This window comes from Mastigoproctus giganteus, chromosome 11 (assembly GCF_048544385.1).
Source record: "Mastigoproctus giganteus isolate SK-2022 chromosome 11, ASM4854438v1, whole genome shotgun sequence".
NCBI classification, from domain to species: domain Eukaryota; kingdom Metazoa; phylum Arthropoda; class Arachnida; order Uropygi; family Thelyphonidae; genus Mastigoproctus; species Mastigoproctus giganteus.
Genome location: NC_143585.1, coordinates 62,648,733 through 62,671,470, shown reverse-complemented (window position 1 = coordinate 62,671,470; position 22,738 = coordinate 62,648,733). Strand labels below are relative to the sequence as shown.

Below are 22,738 nucleotides of genomic sequence, written 5' to 3'. Positions count from 1 at the left end.
TGAGCAGTGCAAAACAGTTGCTAGGACAGCTCACGGGGGTTTTGTCTTATCCCTTTGCATAGTCAATTGTTAGGCCATATCCTGATTACTGCAAACAGGATTGGAAACTACATTTTACAAAAGATGTGATTTGCTGGAATGGGCAGAGAAAAGAGCAAAAAGATTAATCAGTTGAACAAAAGAGTAACCTTACCAAGAAAGATTACAGTTCTATAAAATGCCATGTCTAGTAACTAGGCACCTGGATGAGATCTGACTGAGGTGTTTAAGGATTTGAATAGACTGAGTAAGCTAAATTGATCACACTAAGACAACATACACATAAGGGTGCATAATGTGTGGAAATTTTATTTCAACTAGAAGGTAGCTGATTGTTAAAACTTTCCTCTGGCATTGTAGAGGGTAGTTTGAATAATTTAAAAAATAATAGACTAATTATTAGAAGGGATGGATGGGTGATGTGGGAAGTTTTTTATAAGCTTGCTTCCTTGCATTATTTTTAACTAGTAATATTAGTATTTTCTGAAAGTTGAAAAGACTAAAACGTGGTTTCCAATATTTGAAAAATATTAACCAAGAGCCTATTACAATAACCAACAAGAGACAGATAATTAAGGTTTCCCTGAAACTTGAATAATTTTCCAATTTCCCGAGTTTTCTAAATTTTTCAGGTCCATGGGAAGCTTATAGTAAAAACAAAGTGATTATAAATGGGCAATGTTCCAAAGTGAACCAGTGTTATGAGTGGGTCCCTGAAGGTTTTGTGTTTAGGTCTGTTAAGTCTTCATAATTTAAGGTTATTTTCATACAACAGCACCCTTTTGTTAAAACAAAGGTGCTATTGTATGAAATTAATTAATAATTAATATCAATAATTATCGATATTTTACTGTTGATATTAAACATCAATATCATTAACTTCATTAATGATACTGATGTCACATATTGTCACATATTCCCTGGTTACTGCTGTTAACATATTGTCAACAAATTGAAGATGTCAGAGGATCTATGAGTTTATAATACAGCCCAACATGACCAAACAATGTAGTAAGACTGTAAGGACAATTTATGGGGTTACTATAAATAATTTAAAGGAATTTTGCCAGTAGAAATGAAAAGTTCATTATGACCTGTACAAATCAAAGGTCAGACATCTTGAATAAATACTGTGTATAAGTCTGGAAGCATCACTGGTTGAAATGATGCAAATTAGGGAAACAATACTAAGCTGTGCATGCAAAGAGATATTCTTACATGAACAGACTTCAGCTGTAATCTACCACCAAGTCTGCAAACTAGATTTCTCTAAAAGACATCTTTAAAAGGGCTAAGTAGGCTTAATGTTGGGGCATATTTTCTCTTTCTAAGATAAAAATTAAGGGAAGATAATTATAGACTGGATATAACAAAATTTTCCTCCTTCTGCCAAATTACTCGGCTAATGGAATATAGTTCCACATATATCTTGTAGAATCAAAGGATTTACTTAGTTTAAAAGGGATTAGATAAGTATTTTTAAGATGCATATAAATTAGACTGATCAAACAAGGTTTTTGTAACGTAAAAAGAAACAAAAATTTTAAAATTAATTCTGTTACATTAAATTCAAATGTGGATGCACAGATTTTATAGCACATCACAATCAGTTTTTTAAAAAAAATATAATAACTAATAAAAGTTGTTTGAAAAATGAAGACATATGGATGTAATCAAGCAAGATTGATTAAAATAACACTTTCTAACCGCATGGTAATTTAGCTGAAAACTGCAACAGGATTATGCAGTTAAGTGAGCTGCTGCTGCTACCAAACAAGCTTGATATAATTCAGCCAGAACAAACAAAAGAAAATGGCAAAGAGGAATAATAAAAATAAAATTGAAAATAGAACAAAACTGAAAGCTGATACCTACTCCAGGAAGATAATAGCACAAAACTTTGCACAAAATGGTACAAACTGTAATTTGGGGTAAAGGCTAGGGAATTTGTTGTTGTTATTTGGTTTTCAGGAGCATTAGCAACTAAGCCCATATTGCTCCGAGGATATGCGGTGGTCATTCCCTGACCTTTCCGCATCCTCTGTATTTGGCAGTCACGGGCTCGAACCTCGGTCTAATCAAGAAGCATGTGCTATGCACTGCTGCTCCTGTCCACCTGGCTATGGAGGCACCTAAGGAATTTGTACAAGAGCAACCATAAAAGCAAATGCTGACCATCAATTTCAAGAAGGAAAAGAAACAAAGAAAGATATGAGGAAACACAGTAATTTTTTCTTCAGGGTAGCATCAGCTAAAATGGATCTCTCAGCGTGGATATATCAGACATGAAATATGTCCTCTTTAGTTAGCTGGTCTCATTGTAGAGGGTATAATAGTTTTCTCTAAGTTATTTGGAATAATTTTCAGCACGCACACGCACACACACACACACACACACATCTACAGACAAAATGAACTTATGGATATGAGTGACAAACTTTGGTGCCATGAACAACAGTCTGAATTTGTAACAGCATGCAATTTTTCAACAGCTAGAACCAGAGTTCTTTAAATCGAAATGTAAAGATAGGGAAGTTAAATTCAGTTATTTTCTAACTTTAGGAGGATCACAGTCTATTGTATTTAAAGAGAATACATTCAAAATAATCAACAAAATTATTTTTTTATCTTTGCAGTTTTCTGGAAGCGGTGCCCAACTGCACAACAGCAATTGTTCTTTTCTAGTAACATCTCCTCTGATAAAGTTGAAACTATGACCATAGAAATCTATGTCTAGTAATAAAAATTAAGATACAAGAAAAGCTTAAAGTGCAAGAGTATATAAATGTAAAAAGACCCAAGAACCACAAACCAACCTAACTAGGAGGAATTAAAATTTCACTATGTGCTCTTTCCCATAGACATATCATGTCTTCTTTCCTTCAAAAAAATTGAAACACATCAACAACTTATTGTGCAATTTATTTCATTAATTGAAGAAACTGAACAAGACTGTTGGTTCCAACAAGAAGATGCAACAGCTCATACTGCAAATGCAATGTTACATGGATTCTTTTGATAATTTTAATTTAAATTATCTGGCCACTAATGAACTGGATTTGTAGCCAGAGAATTCAATAATTTTAATGGATTTGTGGCCACCAAAATTCCCAGAATAAACTCAAAAAGAGGCCCTAGCACCAGAGTAAGTAGCATCAGTGGCAGCATTCTGGAGTAGTACTCTAGTGATGGTGGCAGGGCCTTTTTTTGAAGGACAGGCTTTATGACTCCAGCATACCTGAGTATTATTGCCTCAACTCTTATTCTTCATCTTATTTGTTCATACAATGCCAATAATAAGTGATTTGGTAAATACTATCTTTCTCATATTGATTATATTTTGCATTTTTAGCATTATTATTTATTTACAGTCTTTTAGTTTTCAATACCTTCTTTCCTTTCCTTACTTCCTTTAGGTTGGTATTATGCACAATGAACACATCAGCCTACCATGCTTACCTACATATGCTTTAAATTCTTACTTACACTCTTTGTTAGCACCATAGAGCTTGGAAGTGTTTGTTCATATCCTATTTTTACATGAATAAATATCTACCCATGCAGTGATTAATATCTTGAATTTTATATACATTCTTAATACTGCCCCCCCCCACACACAATCTTTTTCTTTTTTTATATATAACACAGATATGATAAATGGAAGGGACAGATAAAGCTACGAAGGGAAAGCATAGATTATACTTACCACCAGAGCACGAACTTTAATATTGTCATTCTTGGAATGGTACAATTTTTTCAGTATATCTGTTCCCATATTAACAATGCTAGTGCATTTATCCTTCTTGGAAGCTCCAGCAATAATAGCTTCTGCTGCCACTTTCTATGAATATTTAAAGTTATTTTTTTAAATTTATTTAATTTAATTTATATATTTAATTAAATGCTGTTATAATAAATAAAAAAATACTCTTAATTTTGTAATAACTGTAAAATAACAGAACACAAGTAAGAATACATTGTCCTTTTGAGATAAAGACAAGTTTATTAAAATTACTCTTCTACTCATTAGCAACAGAGTCATTCTCTCCATTATTATTAACCTAGTAACAACTATACCTTAAACTTCTATACAGAGCAACATTGAAAGGCAGTGTTGAAACACAGAGTAACAATTAGTATTCAAGCCAAGGCAGACCAAAAAATAAGTGCCACTAAGGCAGTTGATAAAGGGTATGAAAAAGAATTGAGAGAAGCAAAAAAAAAAAAAAAAAAAAAGTAACATGACTGCAAAAAAGAAAGTTATAATTTTAGCCCTGTTCTGAGAATAATAAAAAAATACAGCTTTTCATAATTCGAAATCTGCTTTTTCATTTTACTTATATGTCATTAAAAATCATTGAAAACTTTAGGATATGTATTCTGAAACAGTTCCTAAGAAAGAATATAAAATGCAATGTCTCTCAAGCTATAGTAATTTTAAAATATCTTAACAAATACCATGTAATTTTAATGACAATTACAAACAAATAACAGATGATATTTAAAATGCTTTGGCATGGAAATGTTAACATAAATAGTGCACTTTTATGGTTAGTTAGCAAATCCCAGAGAATAGCTTTTTTCCTGTGTGTTATTCCGGTTTTTCACCATATAACACGCAAATTAGTCTCCAAATCCAGATAAAATACATAACATGGATATGAGTGACAAGCTTTTGGTCCTTGAGGTTAGGGCACCTCCGTAGCCAGGTGGGCAGGAGCAGCAGTGCACAGCACACACTTCTTGATTAGACTCGGGATTCGAGCCCGTAACCACCAAATACGGAGGATGCGGAAAGGTCAGGGAATGACCACCACATATCCCCAGGGCAATATGGCCTTAGTTGCTAATGCTCCTAAAAACCTAATAACAACAACAACCTTGAGGTTATCAGAAACATTCGTTCAGATATGCCAAGCTGTGCTTGCTACTTGGATGTCAAAAACGCTGATGAAACATATTCAGGTGACACTCAAGCCAATGGACCAAATTTTGGTGAAGTCTGGTCAGTCTGTGACAGCCAAATCCTCTGCGTGCACCTTCACAATGTTGGGAGTGTTAGTAACCCTGGATATAACCCCATGTGCAAGTCCCAAAATACAACACCTAGCACACTGTGGTTGGCCACCCAGGTGAGAACCAACGTAAGAAGGGATCAAGGTGTGGCGCTCACATCATACAGAGGAATGCTGCCCATCTGTGTTAAAAGGCAATACTAGGTGGTAGATGACTCTCATCAACTGGTGCAATACCACCACTTTGTTTATCGGAGGCTTGAAATAGTGGAACCCATGTTTACGCTCCAGAGCAAAGCTCCAGTAAGCTCTCACCCATCTCTTCCATCATGCAGTATGATTGATGTCTTTTGAGGTTATGATAAACACCATGATGGGATCCAATCTTTCTTACATTTCAAGGGTACATCTCTAAAACGGTGTTCGCAGGCTGGCCGCTAGTTTGTACACCAAACCGAACCTATTGGTAATTCTCTAGGAGGCTTCCAAATCAGTTAGTGTATAACCTTGCTGCCTCTACTCTGCCAGGCAGTGACTGGAGGAATCCAAGTAGTGTAGGGGGGGGGGGGTTATGAGCATTAGCAACTAAGGTCATATTGCTCCGGGATATGCGGTGGTCATTCCCTGACCTTTCCACATCCTCCGTATTTGGTGGTGACGGGCTCGAACCCCGGTCTAATCAAGAAGCGTGTGCTACGCACTGCTGCTCCTTCCCACCTGGCTACGGAGGCGCCAAAGGGGGGGTATTGTCGAGGCCATGTATGTTAAGGAGCTGGGTATATTCTTATCATGCGTATGCCATATTCTAAAATTTCATTACTTCATACAGTATGTCCCCATCAACACCATTTCTTACTACTGAATACACCATGAACTGTCAAACTAACAGAGCAAACTTATCTGAGAAAAATTCTAAACCTCCCAAAACACTTCCTCATTCATTTCACAAATATACGTAGTCTCAGTTCTGATCTCAATGATGTCTATTTCCACTGTCTGCCCAACCCCATGTATTACTGAATCTCAGTTATCGGCTGAATCTACCACTGCTCATCTCAGTTGTTGTCCGAGTTATTCGTTGTATGATTCCTTTCACTTCAAAGGTGGTACTTGTGCATATCTCCATTCGGATATTCCCTGTCAGAGACTTAGTAATTTGGAATCTCCTCTCTTTGATCTTCTCTGGTTTAAAATCCTTCTACAAGATTCTGTCAAATTCATCTGTTGCCTCTATCATTCTCCTAATCACTTGGAATTATTTGACTTCCTCTTTTTCTCTCTTTGAAACACTTCCTTCAGTCCAATTACTTCACTCTTTCCTAAGAGTGAAGTAATTTTCCTAAGGGATTTTAATGTTCACAACTCCAGCTGGCTTCTGTTTTCTAGTCACATGGACCCAGCTAGTCAAGATGCTGAGGCTTTTGCAATTACCAATGACTTAGCACAGTTTGTTCATTACCTACCAGAATACTAAATCCTAACAACACAGCCAACACACTCGATCTTTTTCTCAAAAACAACCCTGCTAAATACACTGTCGAGGTGAGTGGTCCTCTAGCTACCTCAGATCACAACTTAGTGATGGTAACTTCTCCAATGGAGCCATTCTATCATGGCCAATCTTAACCTCTTGTTGTTTGGCATTACAAGAATGCAAAATGGGATAATCTGCAAGATTTTTTCTCTTCATTTCCTTGGTTGGATTACTATTTCAAATCGTCTGATGTTGATGTTCACTCAGATTGTGTCAGCGAAATTATTCTTGTAGGAATGGAATTCTTTATTTAGTTTCCACCTTAAAATCTCATCCTTTATCTAAACCTTGGTTTTTCAATAAATGTGCTAAGGCTGTTCAAGAGAAGAATGTTGCATATCATAATTGGCGTGCTTCCAAATCTCAAAGTTCATTTTCTGCATATACCAAAGCTTGCAACAATTGTAAAGCAGTTGCTAATTGGTCCAAACTAGATTTTGAATATGCCAAAAGTAGAAAACTTGCTTCTTGTCTAAATGATAGCTGAGCATTCTGGTCTCTTGCCAAAGCTATTGGCCGCAACTTTTGCCCATCTCCGTTCCACTTCTGTCAAAAGCAGATGGTTCTATTGCGGCTTCAGCCAAAGATCTGACCTGCTAGCATTCTATTTTACTTCCAACTCATATATTGATGATCTTGTTAAATCACGTCCCACCATTCCCAGTACCCTTCATTCAATGCCTCCTGTGGTCTTCCGTCAAAAGGATGTTAGGATTTTGAAGAATCTTGATTCTAAGAAACTGCAGGACCTGATGGTATTTCTCCACTTGTTCTCAAAACCTGTGCCCCTGAACTTACTCCTGTTCTGTGTCGCCTTTTTTCACTTTCTTATTCCAAAAGTGTTTTTCCTTCTTCTTGGAAATTTGCTCATATCCAGTGAGTTCCTAAAAAGAGTGACAAATCCCTTCCACTGAATTATCGTGGCATTGCAATTATTTATACTCTTTCTAAAGTAATGGAAAAATCAATTAACTGTTAACTCTTAAGCTATATAGAAACCTTACATCCGATCAATGATCACCAGTATAGATTCCATCAGTGTTGATCCACTGGTGACATTCTGGCTTATATTACGCATTTATGGAGAAACTGAATAGAAAAGTTTGGCAAAATTCAAGCAGTTGCTCTTGACATTTCAAAGGCTTTTGATCATGTTTGGCATAAAGGTCTTCTAAATAAGCTTCCATTTTATGGTTTGTCAACTGTTTTTTGTAGATGGGTATCCAGTTTTTCTCTCTGACCGCTCATTGTTATTATTTTTGGTTTTTAGGAGCATTAGCAACTAAAGCCATATTGCTCCGGGGATATGCGGTGGTCATTCCCTGACCTTTCTGCATCTTCTGTATTTGGTGTTCATGGGCTTGAACCCTGGGCTAATAAAGAAGCGTGTGCTATGCACTGCTGCTCCTGCCCATCTGGCTATGGAGGCACCCCTGACCATTCACTCCGGGTGATGGTTCATGGCTCTGTCTTCTAACTTCTCCACTAATGCTAGTGTTCTCCACGGTTCAGTTCTTACTCCCACTCTTTTCCTGTTGTATATTAATGACCTTCTTCCATTGAACAGAAATCCTATCCATAGTTTTGTTGGTGATAGTATATTGCATGCTACTTTTCAGTTTGAGAAGGCTCACCCTGAACAAACAGCTTCAACTTCTCACGAATATACACTACCAATTCCTAAAATGCTGATCTTCATGTAATTCTCCAGTGGGGCAAAGATAACTTAGTTGATTTAAATTCTTCTAAAACTCAGTCCTCTCTTATATCTTGCAAAAAAGAATTCTTCTGCTCCTATGCTTATCTTGAATGACACTGATTTCTAGGCAAGGTCATACATCTCTATTGGGGATTACCCTGACTTCTAATCTCTCTTGGCAAAAGCACATTACAAATATTGCTTCCTCTGCATCTAAAAAACTGGGTTTTCTCTTTTGCTGTCAGCATTACTTTTCTTCCAAATAGCTGTTCACTCTGTACAAATCACAAATCTGTCCTACCATGGAATATTGTTCCCACATCTGGAGCAGTGCCACCAAACATCTCTCAGGCTTCTAGATTCCATTAAAAAGGGGGCAGTTAAGTTAATTAATGGCTCATCTCTGACAGAGTCTCTCCACTCTGTCTCATATATGTTCTGTTTCTGCTGCATTCCTTTTCTATAGATACTTCCATGGGAACTAGTCTTCTGAATTGGCTTCTATAATTTCTGCTCTCTCTTCCAAAGCAGTCCAAACACATGCCACAGCCAGTCACAATCCTTTTACCATCAAAGTTCAAGCTCTCAGAACCAACTTTTCTTATTCCTCATTTATTCATTCAATTTCTGTTTTTTGCAACAACCTTTCTTCGTATGCATTTCCTGAAAATTACAATCGACAGATGTTCAAGTCTAATGTCAACAAATACCTTCTTATCTTCTCAACCTCCAACCCATGCATAGTACTAAGTACTATAGGTTTAATACCTCTCGTGCTTGGGATTTTCATAAAAAAAACTCGATCGCCATATGACAAATAATAATCTAAATAATAATTTGTAATAGCACCACAGAAATGGTCAGGGAGGCAAAGACCAAGTACAAGAAATTGCTGGCTAAAAGAGTAAAGAAAGGGATTAAGAGTTTTACACATAGATAAACAAACAGTCAGAAGAAAAAGCAAATCAGGTCCTCTTATGTAATGAATGCAAAAAAGTCCCTGATGACTCAAGGCGTAGCTGATAAGCTGGATGTGTACTCTGCATCTATCCTTACAGTTGAAGGTACCTTCATTGTGAGAATCTGTGCTAGTGAACATAAGCAATTAAACATCAACAATGGTAGAGCTTACAAAGAATTGTTCATTAAAAGACTTAATCCTTTCAGTAGTGCACATATAAATATATACATTTTTTCATATGTGGCTCTTTGTGGTATGTATATATATATATACATTTTGAATGTTATTTCAAATAATTCATGTGCAAGTTCTCTTGAGATCTTCTAATATCTGCTGCCATTTTATATCTTTGTTTCTAACTGATTATAAATACAGTTTACAACCAATCTGAAACACCGATTAACATTATACGAAAGCATAAAAATAGTAGTACATATTCAACAGTACATTTACTGAGAAAATTTTTCACATTTAGAAAATACAGCAAGAAAAAAATTTGCAAAAAAGAAAAGAAGTTTAATTAGTTTATAATAGTGCAAACTTACTTCAAAATAGTATGTGGCAAAATTTTTTTGTTGTTCTTTATTAATCCAGCAAGCAGCTGTTTTGATATTTTCTCTCTGCTCTTCTACTTCATTCTCTTATAACTGACTACCTTATACCAATGTTTCTGCCACTAAATTTTATTAATTTGTCCCACTAAATCATGATATACGTAATGGTTGTGGGGAGAGGGGGATTATGACAAAAAAATAAAATTCCATGCAAAGGCAATTTCAGAGAAACTGAAAGTAATTAATGTGGTAAATAAGATGGGTAAAAGTGAACTAGCAAACTAATTTGGAATTCAGATTTTGACATTGTACAGGTGCATAAAAATAATCACTATACAACTTGTGAAGTTACCATAAATTTTAGTTTATCTACTGTTAGATTTATGCATATCTTTAATTTATATTAACATTTTAATACTTAACCCATTGGTATACTTAAAATATCCATTATTTGTGTATATTTTACTATTTACTTAGTTGACTATTTACTATTGACTTTGTTGCCACAACAGCCAATGTTGATAAGATGTTCTGAGGGCAGAAATTGTTTCAAATGAGAGGGAACATAAAGCTTGAGATACAAACCTAAATAACTTCAAGGAGTATGTCAGGTTAGTAAACTATAGAAGATTACTTAGTAGCAACTGTGTCTACAGTAATGTCAGGAGTGTTGTCAATAAAATGGCTGAATTTGAACTCCTGGTTAGGACAACTAATGCTGATATAATAGGGCTAACAGAAATGTGGTGCCACCTGGAAATTGGTGACGACAGGTTCCACTACGGTATGTATAATGTATTTAGGAAAGATGAAGGAATAGAGAGGTCATGCTTCTTATCAAAAGCAACCTGAGCATGAAAAGAGCTTTTGCTGCATCTGAAGTAACGTCTGCCAGCACAGAATCTGTGTGGTGTGAGTTAGTTAGAAGCAAAGGAACAATAAGAGTGGGAGTAATCTACACCCCAGAAGATTGTGAAAAATATGACAAGAGTCTTTATGGAGATGGAATGGGCAAGCAAGCGTGAATGTCTTATTATGGGTGACTTTAACCTGCCCCAGATTGATTGGAATAAGTGGGAGGGAAACTCGCCATGGGGAAAAACTTTTTAAAATAAACTAGATCAGTGGTGGACAACAAGTCAATTGCGGCTTTAATTTTGGTCGATCACGACAAATTTTAAATATTTCCTTTATCCATTGAACCACGTGATTACTCTTGTCGCCACGCAGCCGCTAGGTTTGTTTAGTGAAAATTCACACAGTTACATTGTGGAGAGCATAGTGTGTGTGTTGAATTCTTATTTAGCTTACTTAATATAAATAACTGGACAGTACTTATACATTAATTTAATACCCTTTGATTTAAAATGAATACTACAGAAAAAGAGTAAAATTTATCATTTTCATCAAGAGTGGGAACTAGAATACTTTTTTGTAATGATAAAAGAAAAATATTGTTTTTTTGATTTGCAATGATTCCATAGCTATACCCAAAAAAGGAAATTTAGAAAGGCACTTCAATGCACTCCATGGTAAATATCAATCGGCCTAATAGTGACCTTAGAAAAAATAAATTAAAAGAACTTAAATCCAGATTATTCGCACAACAAAATTTCTTCGTGACACCTGATTTACAATCTAAAGCAGTAACTGTAGCATCATTTAAAGTGAGTCATATTGCAAAATATGCAAACCATTTTCTGATGGTCAATTCATCAAAGACGCAATTTTAGAAATAACAGATTCACTTTTTGAAAATTTTAAGAATAAAAATGAAATTAAAAGTGCTTTTCAAGATCTTCAATTACCTCTAAATACTGTGATGTGACGTATCGAAAAAATGAGAAAAAATGTGGGCGAACAATTGCATGCTCATATTGCTAATTGTGTGTCCTTTTCTTTACAACTGGATGAATCTACAGACGTCAGTGATACAGCTCAATTGCTTGTTTTTGTTCATATTGTTTTTGATGATTTTGCCACTAGAGAAGAACTGCTGGGTATGGTTTCATTAAAAGAAAAACACTAGAGGTCCTGATATATTTAACGCATTCAAAAATTTTATTGAAAATAATAAATTACCACTATTTAAGCTCGTGTCAATAACAACAGGTGGAGCTAAATGACAGGGCATCTTAATGGATTCATCGCATTCATCATGCCAAAAGGGTGATGAAGCCCCAGATTTTTTGAGTTACCACGTACTGTATCATATTTTACTGGCTAACATGTGTTAGCCAGCAAAAGATTAAATACTTAAATACTAAAAGTGTTATGGACATAGCTTTCAAAATTGTGAATTCCATCAGAGAACAATCTCTTCAAAGGAGACTTTTCAAAATGCAACTCGATAAAAATGAAGCACATATGATATCACACACAGATGTGAGGTGGTTGAGTCAGAGTAAGTTTCTACAGAGATTTTGAAATTTGCTGAATGAAATTAAAAAAATGTATTGATCAAAGGGGAGATGATTATCAGCAGCTACAAGATATGGAGTGGTTGTGTGATCTGGCTTTTTAGGCAGATTTTATCAGTAAATTAAGTAATCTGAATTTGGAATTACAAGGAAAAATAAAAATGTGGGTGACATGATTAGTAGTATTTCTGCATATAAATATCAATTTTTGGCAATGGTTAAGAATTTTAAAGAAAAAAAAATTCGACCATTTTGCAAATATGCAAGATCATTTCAATTTAACAGTGAGAAATATGTTTCTGAAATTGAGACTGTTGTGGAGGATTTTAAAACTAGATTCAGTGATTTTAAAACAATTGAAGACATTGTTCAGTATATTTCTTATCCATTTCATGTCGACTTAGATACGAAACAAATTGAAGAAAAAAAAAAAAAAAAAAAAAACGCTGAAATTTTTCACATGCAGAAAATATTACTTCAAAATGAAATTATATCTTGCTATAAGCCAGATCATCACAAGAAGACTTTTGGAAATATGTTTGCCAAGAAAAGTACCCAAATGTAAAAAAAAAAAAAAAAAAAATGCAATGAATATTCCTGTTTTGGTTCCACATATGTGTGAATCGGCCTGTTCTTATTTGAAACAAACAAAGATGAAGGCTCGCTCTACTTGTACGGACTTGCATACAGAAGATTCTTTACAGTTGTCCTTATCACGGTATATCCCCAATTTTCAAAGCTTGGCAGATGACATGGACACAAACTTCGCATAAATTAAAATTTTAAATACATATGAATTTAAAATAAGAATTCTGAATTCTATTTAAATTTAAAGACAACATTTTTCAATATGTGTTGATTAACTTTTTTAACCATGTGCAATGAAATTCTTGAGATGGTAGATCGCAGCCCATTTTGAAAAAAAAAAATGTAGATCGCATCAAAAATTAAGTTGGCCACTCCTGAACTAGATTATTATTATTTGTACCAACATGTTAGAGAAAGTACTATGGGCAAGAATATTCTTGACCTCATCATTACTAAAGAATTATATGACATCAGGGCTTAAAGTACGGGAAACATTGTCAGGAAGAGATTGTGCAATCGTCAGTTAGAAGATGAAGAAATATGTTGCAGCAGTTAAAAGTAAAGGCAGGGGTTTTAACTTTAGAAGAGGGGACTTTTTATGGCATCTATATGGCATCTGTGAACTGGGCAGATTGCTGAGGGATGGTGAATACATTTTAATTATGGAATGCTTTTAAAGAAAAAATCATAGAAGCCATGAAAGCATACATACTTTTAAGAAAATATTGCAGGAGGAGTATCCTGAAATGGATGACTGCAGAGCTGGCTGGTCGAATAGAGCAGAAAAAGATAGCATGGGACAATTATAGAGCGATGAAAGGTACTGAAGCCTACAGTAAAGTTGATCTGTAATAATACCACAAATAAGGTCAGAGCAGCAGTGCATAGCACACGCTTCTTGATTAGACCGGGGTTCAAGCCCATGACCACGAAATATGGAGGATGCAGAAAGGTCAGGGAAGGACCACCGCATATCCCCGGAGCAATATGGCCTTAGTTGCTAATGCTCCTAAAAACCAAATAACAAACAAACCAAACCCTGGGGCACTCCACTAATAACATTAGTCCATGATTGCAGATGACATAAAAATTGGCAGAATCGCTAATAATCAGTGCCAAGCAGCACTTCTTCGTGGTGACTTGAACAGACTTCAAAGATGATCAGTTCAGAGAAGTGGCAGCTATGTTTAATTGCTGCTAAATGCTGCTAAAATGCGATATGAAGTTTTCTGAACGGTGTAAACAGGCAGCCAGGAAAGCCCATGGTGTCCTATCGATGATTTATCGAACATTATCCTGTAGAGATACGGAGGTCTAATCCCACTGTAGAATTGTAGGACCACATTTGGAATACTGTGTTCAAGTATGGAGACTTCATTTGAAAAGAGACGTTGAGCTTCTTGAAAGGGTCCAAATATGGGCAATTCAAATGATGAGATCAGTAGAAGGATGAACGTATAAGGAAAGACTCTGATTATGTGGGCTACAGAGCTTGGAAACCAGGCACAGCAGAGGTGACTTGATTAAGGTTTACAAGACTCTGAGAGGGATATAAAGAATTCCAGAATTAGGGGTCATAAATTAAAATTACAGTGCATGAGGCTTAGATTAGATTGTAGGAAGTTTTCTATTATCCAGTGAGTCTTTGATTGCTGGAACAAGTTGATCTCACAGGTAGCTGAGGCTGACATTTTGAATACATTCAAAGGTCAACTGAATACTTACCTGTGTGAGGAGTGAAGCATATAATTTTGTGTTTTCTTATCTACTTGGTTGGTTGTTGGGTTTTTTTTTTTTTTTTAATATTATTGCTTGTTATCATCATCTGTCATTCTGATGTTCCAAGGGTCGATGTAAGAAGCCTCGCCACCATGCCCTGTTTGTGTACTTCTCTCCATCATTGATTTCATTCCAGCTTCTTCCTCTCTTAATTACATCGGTCTTTATCATGACCTGCCACCTCATTCTTGGTCTCTCCCTTGGTCTTTTGTCTTTTAATTGTAAATCAAACATTCTTCTTGGCAAACACCCCTCATTCATCCTCTTGACATGTCTGAACCATTTCAAATGGGACCTTTCAATCCTGTCCTGCAGTTTTTCAACCTGAATTCTCTCCCTAATCACATCGTTCCTGATTTTGTCGTACCTTGTCTTTCCAACTATGCTCCTCACAAATCTCATTTCTGCCCCCTGTATCCTGCTTTCATCCTTTTTCCTCATAGTCTGTATATGTCACAATTAGTATGTAATAGGTCTAGTATATGGCCTTACAATTCAGTGGTATGTTCCTGTTCCAGATCAGATCTCTTGTCTGCCTGTAGAAATTCCCACCTGCTTGTATCCTTCTACTTATTTCTTCATCTATCACTCCAGTCTTTGTGATTCCTAGATACTTGAAGATTTTAAGCTCTTTCCCTTCCATTGTAATGTATCCATCAGGCTCGTCACTTCTCTTTAGAACCATTACTTCACTCTTCTCCTGACTGAAAACCAGTCCAAATTCATTGGCCATACTAGACCACATATCAACTTGCTGTTGCACTTTTCCCCTGCTCTCTCCCCATATATAGAGGTCATCTGCAAAGAGCATGACTTTCATCTGGTTTTGTCCAAATTGTTTCACCACTCTATATTGTACAGCATTCTGACAGTTATGAATAGTAGTGGTGACAGAATGCCTCCTTGCCTCAAACCTGATGTTATTTCGAAGCTCTCTGTTAACCCCACCACTGTTCTTACTTTGCTCACTGTGTTTGTGTAGATATTCTCAATTCTCTCCACAAGATGCTCCCCTATCCCCAAATTCCTCAAAACCTCCCACACTTTCTCTCTATTCATGGCATAAAATGCTTTCTTTATGTCCAAAAATCCATCCATAATTTTTTATTGTGTTCATAACATTTTTCTATCAGCTGCCTGATGCAGAAAATTAGATCCACTGTCAATCTGCCAGGCTTAAAGTCATACTGTTCCTCGGCCATCTGGTTTTCAATCGTTTCTCTTATCTTCTGCTCCAACACTCTCTCATACAGCTTACTTACATGTGATGTCAGTGTGATGCCTCTATAATTTGCACTTCTTCCTGTTCCCCTTCTTGAACAATGGGATAACCAAACCTTCTTTCCAGTCCTTTGGCACCTGTCTCTCATCCCAGATCTTGTGAAACAGTCTGTATGTCCACGCTATCCCTGCCTCATCTGTAACCTTCAGCATCTCTCCATTTATCTCATCCATACCAGCAGACTTATCTGTCTTGATGTATTTCCATGCCTGCATGACATCATTAAACATCAAGTCTGTCTGGTCTCCCTCTCAGTATGTTCTGTTTCATCCCCTCTTTTATGATCAACCTGCCTTTGTTCCTTGTGCTGACTGTCCTGCACGTTCAACAGATTTTCAAAATACTTCTTCCATATTTCTCTTATCTCTTCATCCTTGGTTATTAGGTTATTAACTTGCTGTTGCACTTGTTCCCTGCTCTCTCCCCATATACAGAGGTCACCTGCAAAGAGCATGGCTTTCATCTGGTCTCATACAAATTGTTTTGCCACTCAACACTGCACAGCATTCATGACAGCTATGAATAGTAATGGAATATTATTACTATTACTTTATTATAAAAAAAAAGAAAAAAAGTTTTATCTAGTGCCACTTTGATTTGGTTTTATTGGTGCATAAAAGAATTATGCCTTCTGAAAGGAAAGAATTCCTTTCTCAAGCCATAAAATAAAACTTTACCCCTGCTCCCTTGTTTATAGAGTTGTTGCTGAAGGAAAAAAAAATATTTTTTTTTACAAATTACCAGAGGTATTTTTTTTTCTGCATTTAAATATATCAAACTAAATTTAGAAAGTATACATTATAAAAAAATCTAGAAGAGGCTTCATAATTCAAATACTGCTCACCTGCTGCAATAAATCTTCTGATCCAGCCATTACTAACATCATTTCAACGACACCTTGCTGTCCAAGGCAGAAATTCCCTACTTCAAGTGGTCCCTGAAACATACAAAAATTATCAGTTTTTAGAAAAATTCAATGAAACGATATTCATTATTTAGATTTATTTATAGCATTTACTAAAGATCTAATCCTTTAATTACAGACTGCTACATGAGTAACTGTTCACTTTCTTTTTTGTGGACTATTTAAAAAGTTGCTATAGTTAAGTATCAGATTAAGATACAACAATCAGTAAAGCTGATTGATTAATATCATTAATAATATCATAAACAGTAAGGGAGTGACCCAGCAGAACACCATTCATAATACTAATCCATGAAGAGCAGCATCCATTTATAATTACTCTGTCACCTACCACTTAACCATCCCTTTATTCATAATAGCAACTCAACTCCTAGTCATATTGCTCCAATTTATACAATAATCATTACTGAGAAATTGTATCAGAAGCTTTATTAAAATATAAGTAAATGACATCAAAATTATTCTCAGCATACTATTGTTATTGTTATTTGGTTTTTAGGAGCATTAGCAAATAAGGCCATATTGCTCTGTTCTCAGCATACAATTCTTTAGTCATAACCTCTGAGTAGCTAATGAGATTAGTTAAACATGATCTCCACAATAAAGCTATGCTGTAATTCTTACAACTCCATTCATTTCCATGTGATCTCATATTAAAACTTTAACTAGGCAATCCAAAATCAACAAGACACAGAAGTCATACTTACAGGTTTGTAGTAAATTACTCATTTCATCATTTGAGCCAACTTTGTGAATAGAACAGGAAATCAGAAAATCACATGCACATCTGCAACCAACAGGAAATTCACATGAATGGCTATTACAATATCTATCAGTATGTTTTTCTGGGATTACTGCTACCCATATGCAGTAACTTGTATTTGTTAATCTTAAACTGAAATTGCCTCTTTTTAGCCTATCTGCCTAATTTTTCCAGACCTTCTTGCAGCAGCATACCCTGATTACTATCATTAACCACCCTACCAAACTCATATCATCAACAAACTTTAACATTAACCACAAGATGCCTTAATCAATATCATTATTAAATACAGAAAACAATTGACCCGGACTGAATGGACCTGGGAGAGTTCACTAATAACAGTAGGCCAAGAAGAGCAGTGCTCATTGATATATCTTTGTCTTCTTAAAGTCAACCATTCATTTATTCAAAGCACTAACTTTCCCCTAATGCCACAATGCTCCAATTTGTACAGCATTCTTATGTGGAACAGTATCAAAAGACCTTTTGAAATCGAAGTATATAACATATAAAATAATGTGTGAAGATTATTTTTATTGCATTGAGTTCCTTTATTACTACATCATAACAGTCAATGTTTTGTTGGTCAAGGTTGCCCTTGAGTAAATCCACACTGTGATTATCATATAACTCCATTCCTGTATCACTTTTTTTTTTTTTTTTTATGAAAACCACAAACACGGGAGGTAATAGAATCTATAGTACTTAGTACCATGCTTGGGTTGGAGGTTGAGAAGATGAAAGAAGATATTTGTTGACATTTGACTTGAGCTTCTGTAGACTGTAATTTTCAGGAAATACATATGAAGGAAGGTTGTTCCAGAAAACGGCAGTTGAATGAATAAACGAGGAAGAGGAAAAGTTGGTTCTGTGAGTTTGAAGTTGGACAGTAAATGAATGTTAGCTGGTGGTGGCACGTGTTTGGCCAGTTTTGAAAGAGAGAGCAGGAATTATAGAAGCCAATTCAGAAGAACAGTGCCCATGGAAGTATCTGTAGAAAAGGCAAGCAGCAGAAATAGTACGTCTATGGCACAGAGAGTGGAGAGAGACTGTTAGAGAGGAGTCATTAATTAACCTAACTGCCCTCTTCTGAATGGAATCTAGAAGCCTAAGAGAGGTTTTGGGGGCACCGCCCCAGATGCGGGAACAATATTCCATGGTAGGGTGGATTTGCGATTTGTACAGAGTGAACAGCTGTTTGGAAGAAAAGTAATGCCGAGAGCAAAAGAGAAAACCAAGTTTTTTAGATGATTAGCACATTACACAATATTTGCAATGTGATTGTGCCAAGAGAGATTAGAAATCAGAGTAATCCCCAAAAGAGATATATCATTTTGCCTAGGAATTGGAGTATCACCAAAGATAAGCATAGGAGCAGAAGAATCATTTTTGCGAGATATAAGACAAGACTGAGTTTTAGAAGGATTGAAATCAACTAAGTTGTCTTTGCACCACTGGAGAATTACCTGGAGATCCGCATTTAAGAAATTGGTAGTAGATATTCGAGACGTTGAAGCTGATTGAAGAGTGCAAGGTTTTTCAAAATGGAAAGTGGAATGCAATGTGCTATCATCGGCAAAACTATGGATAGGATTTCCAGTCAATGGAAAAAGGTCATTAATATACAAGAGGAAAAGAGTGGGGGAAAGAACTGAACCTTGGGGGGATACCAGCATTGGTGGAGAAATTAGAAGACAGAGAGCCATCTACCATCACCCTCAGTGAGTGATCAGAGAGAAAAACTGGATAACCAATTACAAAAAAAACAGTTGGCAAACCATAAGATGGAAGCTTGTTTAGAAGACCTTTATGCCAAACACGATCGAAAGAATTTGAGATGTCAAGAGCAACTGCTTGTGTTTCACCAAACTTTCTCATTGAATTTGTTCCATAAATGGGTAACATAAGCCAGAATATCACCAGTGGATCGACACTGATGGAATCCATACTGGCGATCGTTGATCAGACGGAAGGTTTCTAGGTAGTTTAAGAGTTGGTGGTTAATTGATTTCTCCATTACTTTAGAAAGAATAGAAGTAATTGCAATGGGACAATAATTGTATGGAGGGATAGGTAACCCTTTTTAGGAACTGGCTGGATATGAGAAAATTTCCAAGCAGAAGGAAAAATACCTTTGGAATAAGAAAGTGAAAAAAGGCAGCAAGGAACAGAAGCAGGTTTTGAGAACAAGTGGAGAAATACCATCAGAACCTGGAGCTTTCTTACCATCGAGATTCGTCAAAATCTTTCTGACATCCTTTTAACGGAAGACTACAGGAGGCATTGAATAGAGCATGTTGGGAATGGTGGGAGGTGTTTTACCAAGATCATTAATACATGAGTTGGAAGAAAAATGGGATGCTAGCAGGTCAGCTTTATCCTTGGCTGAAGTCACAATAGAATCATCTGGTTTTGACAGAGGTGGGAGCAGAGATGGGCAAAAGTTTTAGCCAATAGCTTTGGCAAGTGACCAGAATGCTCGGCTACCATTACGGCAAAAAGCAAGTTTTCTACTCTTAGCCTGTTCAAAATCTAGTTTGGACTGATTAATGACTGCTTTACAATTGTTGTGAACTTTGGTGTAGGCAGAAAATGAAACTGAAGAATTGGAAACAAGCCAATTATGATATGCAACATTCTTGTCTTGAACAGCCTTAGCACATTTATTGGAAAACCAAGGTTTAGATAAGGGACGAGATTTTAGAGTGGAGTGTGGAATAAAGGATTCCATTCCTACAAGAATAATTTCACTGACACAATCACAGTAAATGTTGACATCAGAAGTTTTGAAACAGTAGTCTGACCAAGGAAAAGAAATCTCGTAGGTCATCCCATTTTGGATTCTTGTAATGCCAAACAATATGAGGTTGAGAATAGCCATGAGATAAAGGCTCCATTGGAGAAGAGACAATCACCAAGTTGTGATCTGAGGTATCTAAAGGACCACTCACTTCGACAGTGTACTTAGAAATGTTGTTTGTGAGATAAAGATCAAGCATGTTGGCTGTATGGTTAGGATTGTCCGGTATTCTTGTAGGTAAATGAACAATCTGTTCATTAGAAATTGCAAAAGCCTCAGCATCTCGACCAGCTAGGTCTGTGTGACTAGAAAACGAAAGCCAGCTGAAGTTGTGACCATTAAAATCACCAAGGAAAATTGCCTCATTGTTAGGAAAGTTGGACTGGAGAAAGTCAAAGAGTTCCAAGTGATTAGTGGAGTTGGGAGAAAGGTAGAGACAACAGATGAATTTGACACAGTAAGGTAGAGAGAGATTTTAAGCCAGAGAAGAAAGAAGAGAGGAGATTCCAAATTACCAATTCTCTGACAGGGAATATCGGAACGGACATATGCACAAGTACCACCTTTGAGGCGAAAGGAATCATACAGCGAATAATTTGGGCAACTGAGATGAGCAGTAGTTGAATTAACTGATAACTGAGATTCTGCCAGAAAAAGTACATGGGGTTTGGCAGGCTGCAAGTGGAAATGGACATTGTTGAGATTAGAATTGAGACCATGTATATTTGTGAAATGAACCAGGAAGTGTTTGGGAGGTTTTGATATTAGCATTAGCATTAGTAGAGGCATTTGATGCAAGAAAGCAAGCTTATGCAGCATCAGTTTACCCATGTGTTTACTTGTACTGCAATGACTCCCAGCAGTCTCAGAAATATCCTCCACCTTGTTTTTCAGGCTTCTGCTCATTCTAATAGAAGCAGTGCAAGAATCTCTTTCACCTCTGCCAGTGGCTACTGTCAATCTATTGGTCTTTGTCTCCCCCCAAGCTAGCAGTTTTCCGACCCACTTAACACTGCCTCGATAGCATCAGCAAATATTCTTGCACCCTTTCTATTTAAGTGTATCCCATCCCTGTAGAAGCAATCTCTCCTGTTAACAAGTACAGTCCAGGCTGAAAAAAATTCTACCCCTTGAGCCTTGCACAATCTTTCCAGGGCCGAATTGATCGACAAGGCTCTCATCATATACTCCCTCCTAAATGGACATTGTTGAGATTAGAATTGAGACCATGTATATTTGTGAAATGAACCAGGAAGTGTTTGGGAGGTTTTGATATTTTTGCAGATAAGCTTACTCTATTAGTTTGACAATTCATGGTGTATTCAATAGTAAGAAAAAGTGCTGTATGAAGTAATGAAATTTTAGGATATGGCATACACATGTTAAGAATATACCCAGATCTTTGACATAATGTGGCCTCGACAATGCCCCCTCCATACACACTACTCAGACTCTCTCCAGTCACTATCTGGCAGAGTAGAGATGTAGCAAGATTATACACTAGTTGATCCGGAAGCCTCCTAAAGAGTTACCAATAGGTTCGGTCTGGTGTACTAACTACTGGCTGGCCTGCAAACACCGTTTTAGAGCAGTACCCTCGAAATGTAAGGAAGATTGGATCTCGTCATCAGTCAAACTGCATGATGGAAGAGATGGGGAAGGGTTGACCGGAACTTAGCTCTGGAGACTAAACATGGGTTCCACCACTTCAAGCCTTCAATAAGCAAAGTGGTGGTATTGCACCGGTTGATGAGTCATCTACCACCTAGTAATTTAACCAGTGACTTCATTATTTTCCTGAGAACAGAAATCAAGCTTATAGGTCTGTAACTACTCGTTAATCTTCAATTCCCCTTTTGTAAATCTCCAGTCCATAAGAAAATCCCGAATCCACGGCTACTTTCATAATTATGAATAAAGGTTTGCTTACCTCTTTTGCTGCCTCCTTTAATATACTTGGATAGATCCCATCCATCCCACATGACCTTTTTACATTTAGCTTCAATTTCGCTTCCACTTTCCTCTCAGTTATCTCAAAATCATTTAGCTCTCTGTCTGAATTTGATATACTTCTGGCATCCCTAAAAAATTCATCATGGGTGAATGTTGGTGCAAAATATCTATTTAGTATATCAGCAACCTTTAATCATCAACCAGGATCATCAATACTTATACCATTCATCCCACTTCTTTCATAAGTAAAGAAGTCTTTGCCACTTTTCTTTGCAAATCAGCCTTAGCTTGCCTAACTAACTTTGTGACTTGGTTGCAGACTAGTTTATTCTAACTGCAGGTCTCTGTATCTCCTGATAATTTATAAGCATCCCATGCATCTTTCTTTTACACCACTAGTCTCATAAGTTCGTCTAACATCCATTT

The 22,738-nt window shown here is 36.4% G+C and overlaps 1 protein-coding gene across 1 annotated transcript in view; it reads right to left on the bottom strand.

Moving 5' to 3' along the window:
• Positions 1 to 22,738, bottom strand: part of unc-45 (unc-45 myosin chaperone) — a 284,174-nt gene that overhangs the window by 158,806 nt on the left and 102,630 nt on the right. The window contains exons 10-11 of the mRNA XM_090384191.1: positions 16,716 to 16,808; positions 3,746 to 3,880 (exon numbers count right to left, since the gene is read on the bottom strand). Of these exons, the coding sequence (XP_090240317.1) occupies positions 3,746 to 3,880; positions 16,716 to 16,808 (228 nt within the window). The remainder of the gene's footprint in view (positions 1 to 3,745; positions 3,881 to 16,715; positions 16,809 to 22,738) is intronic.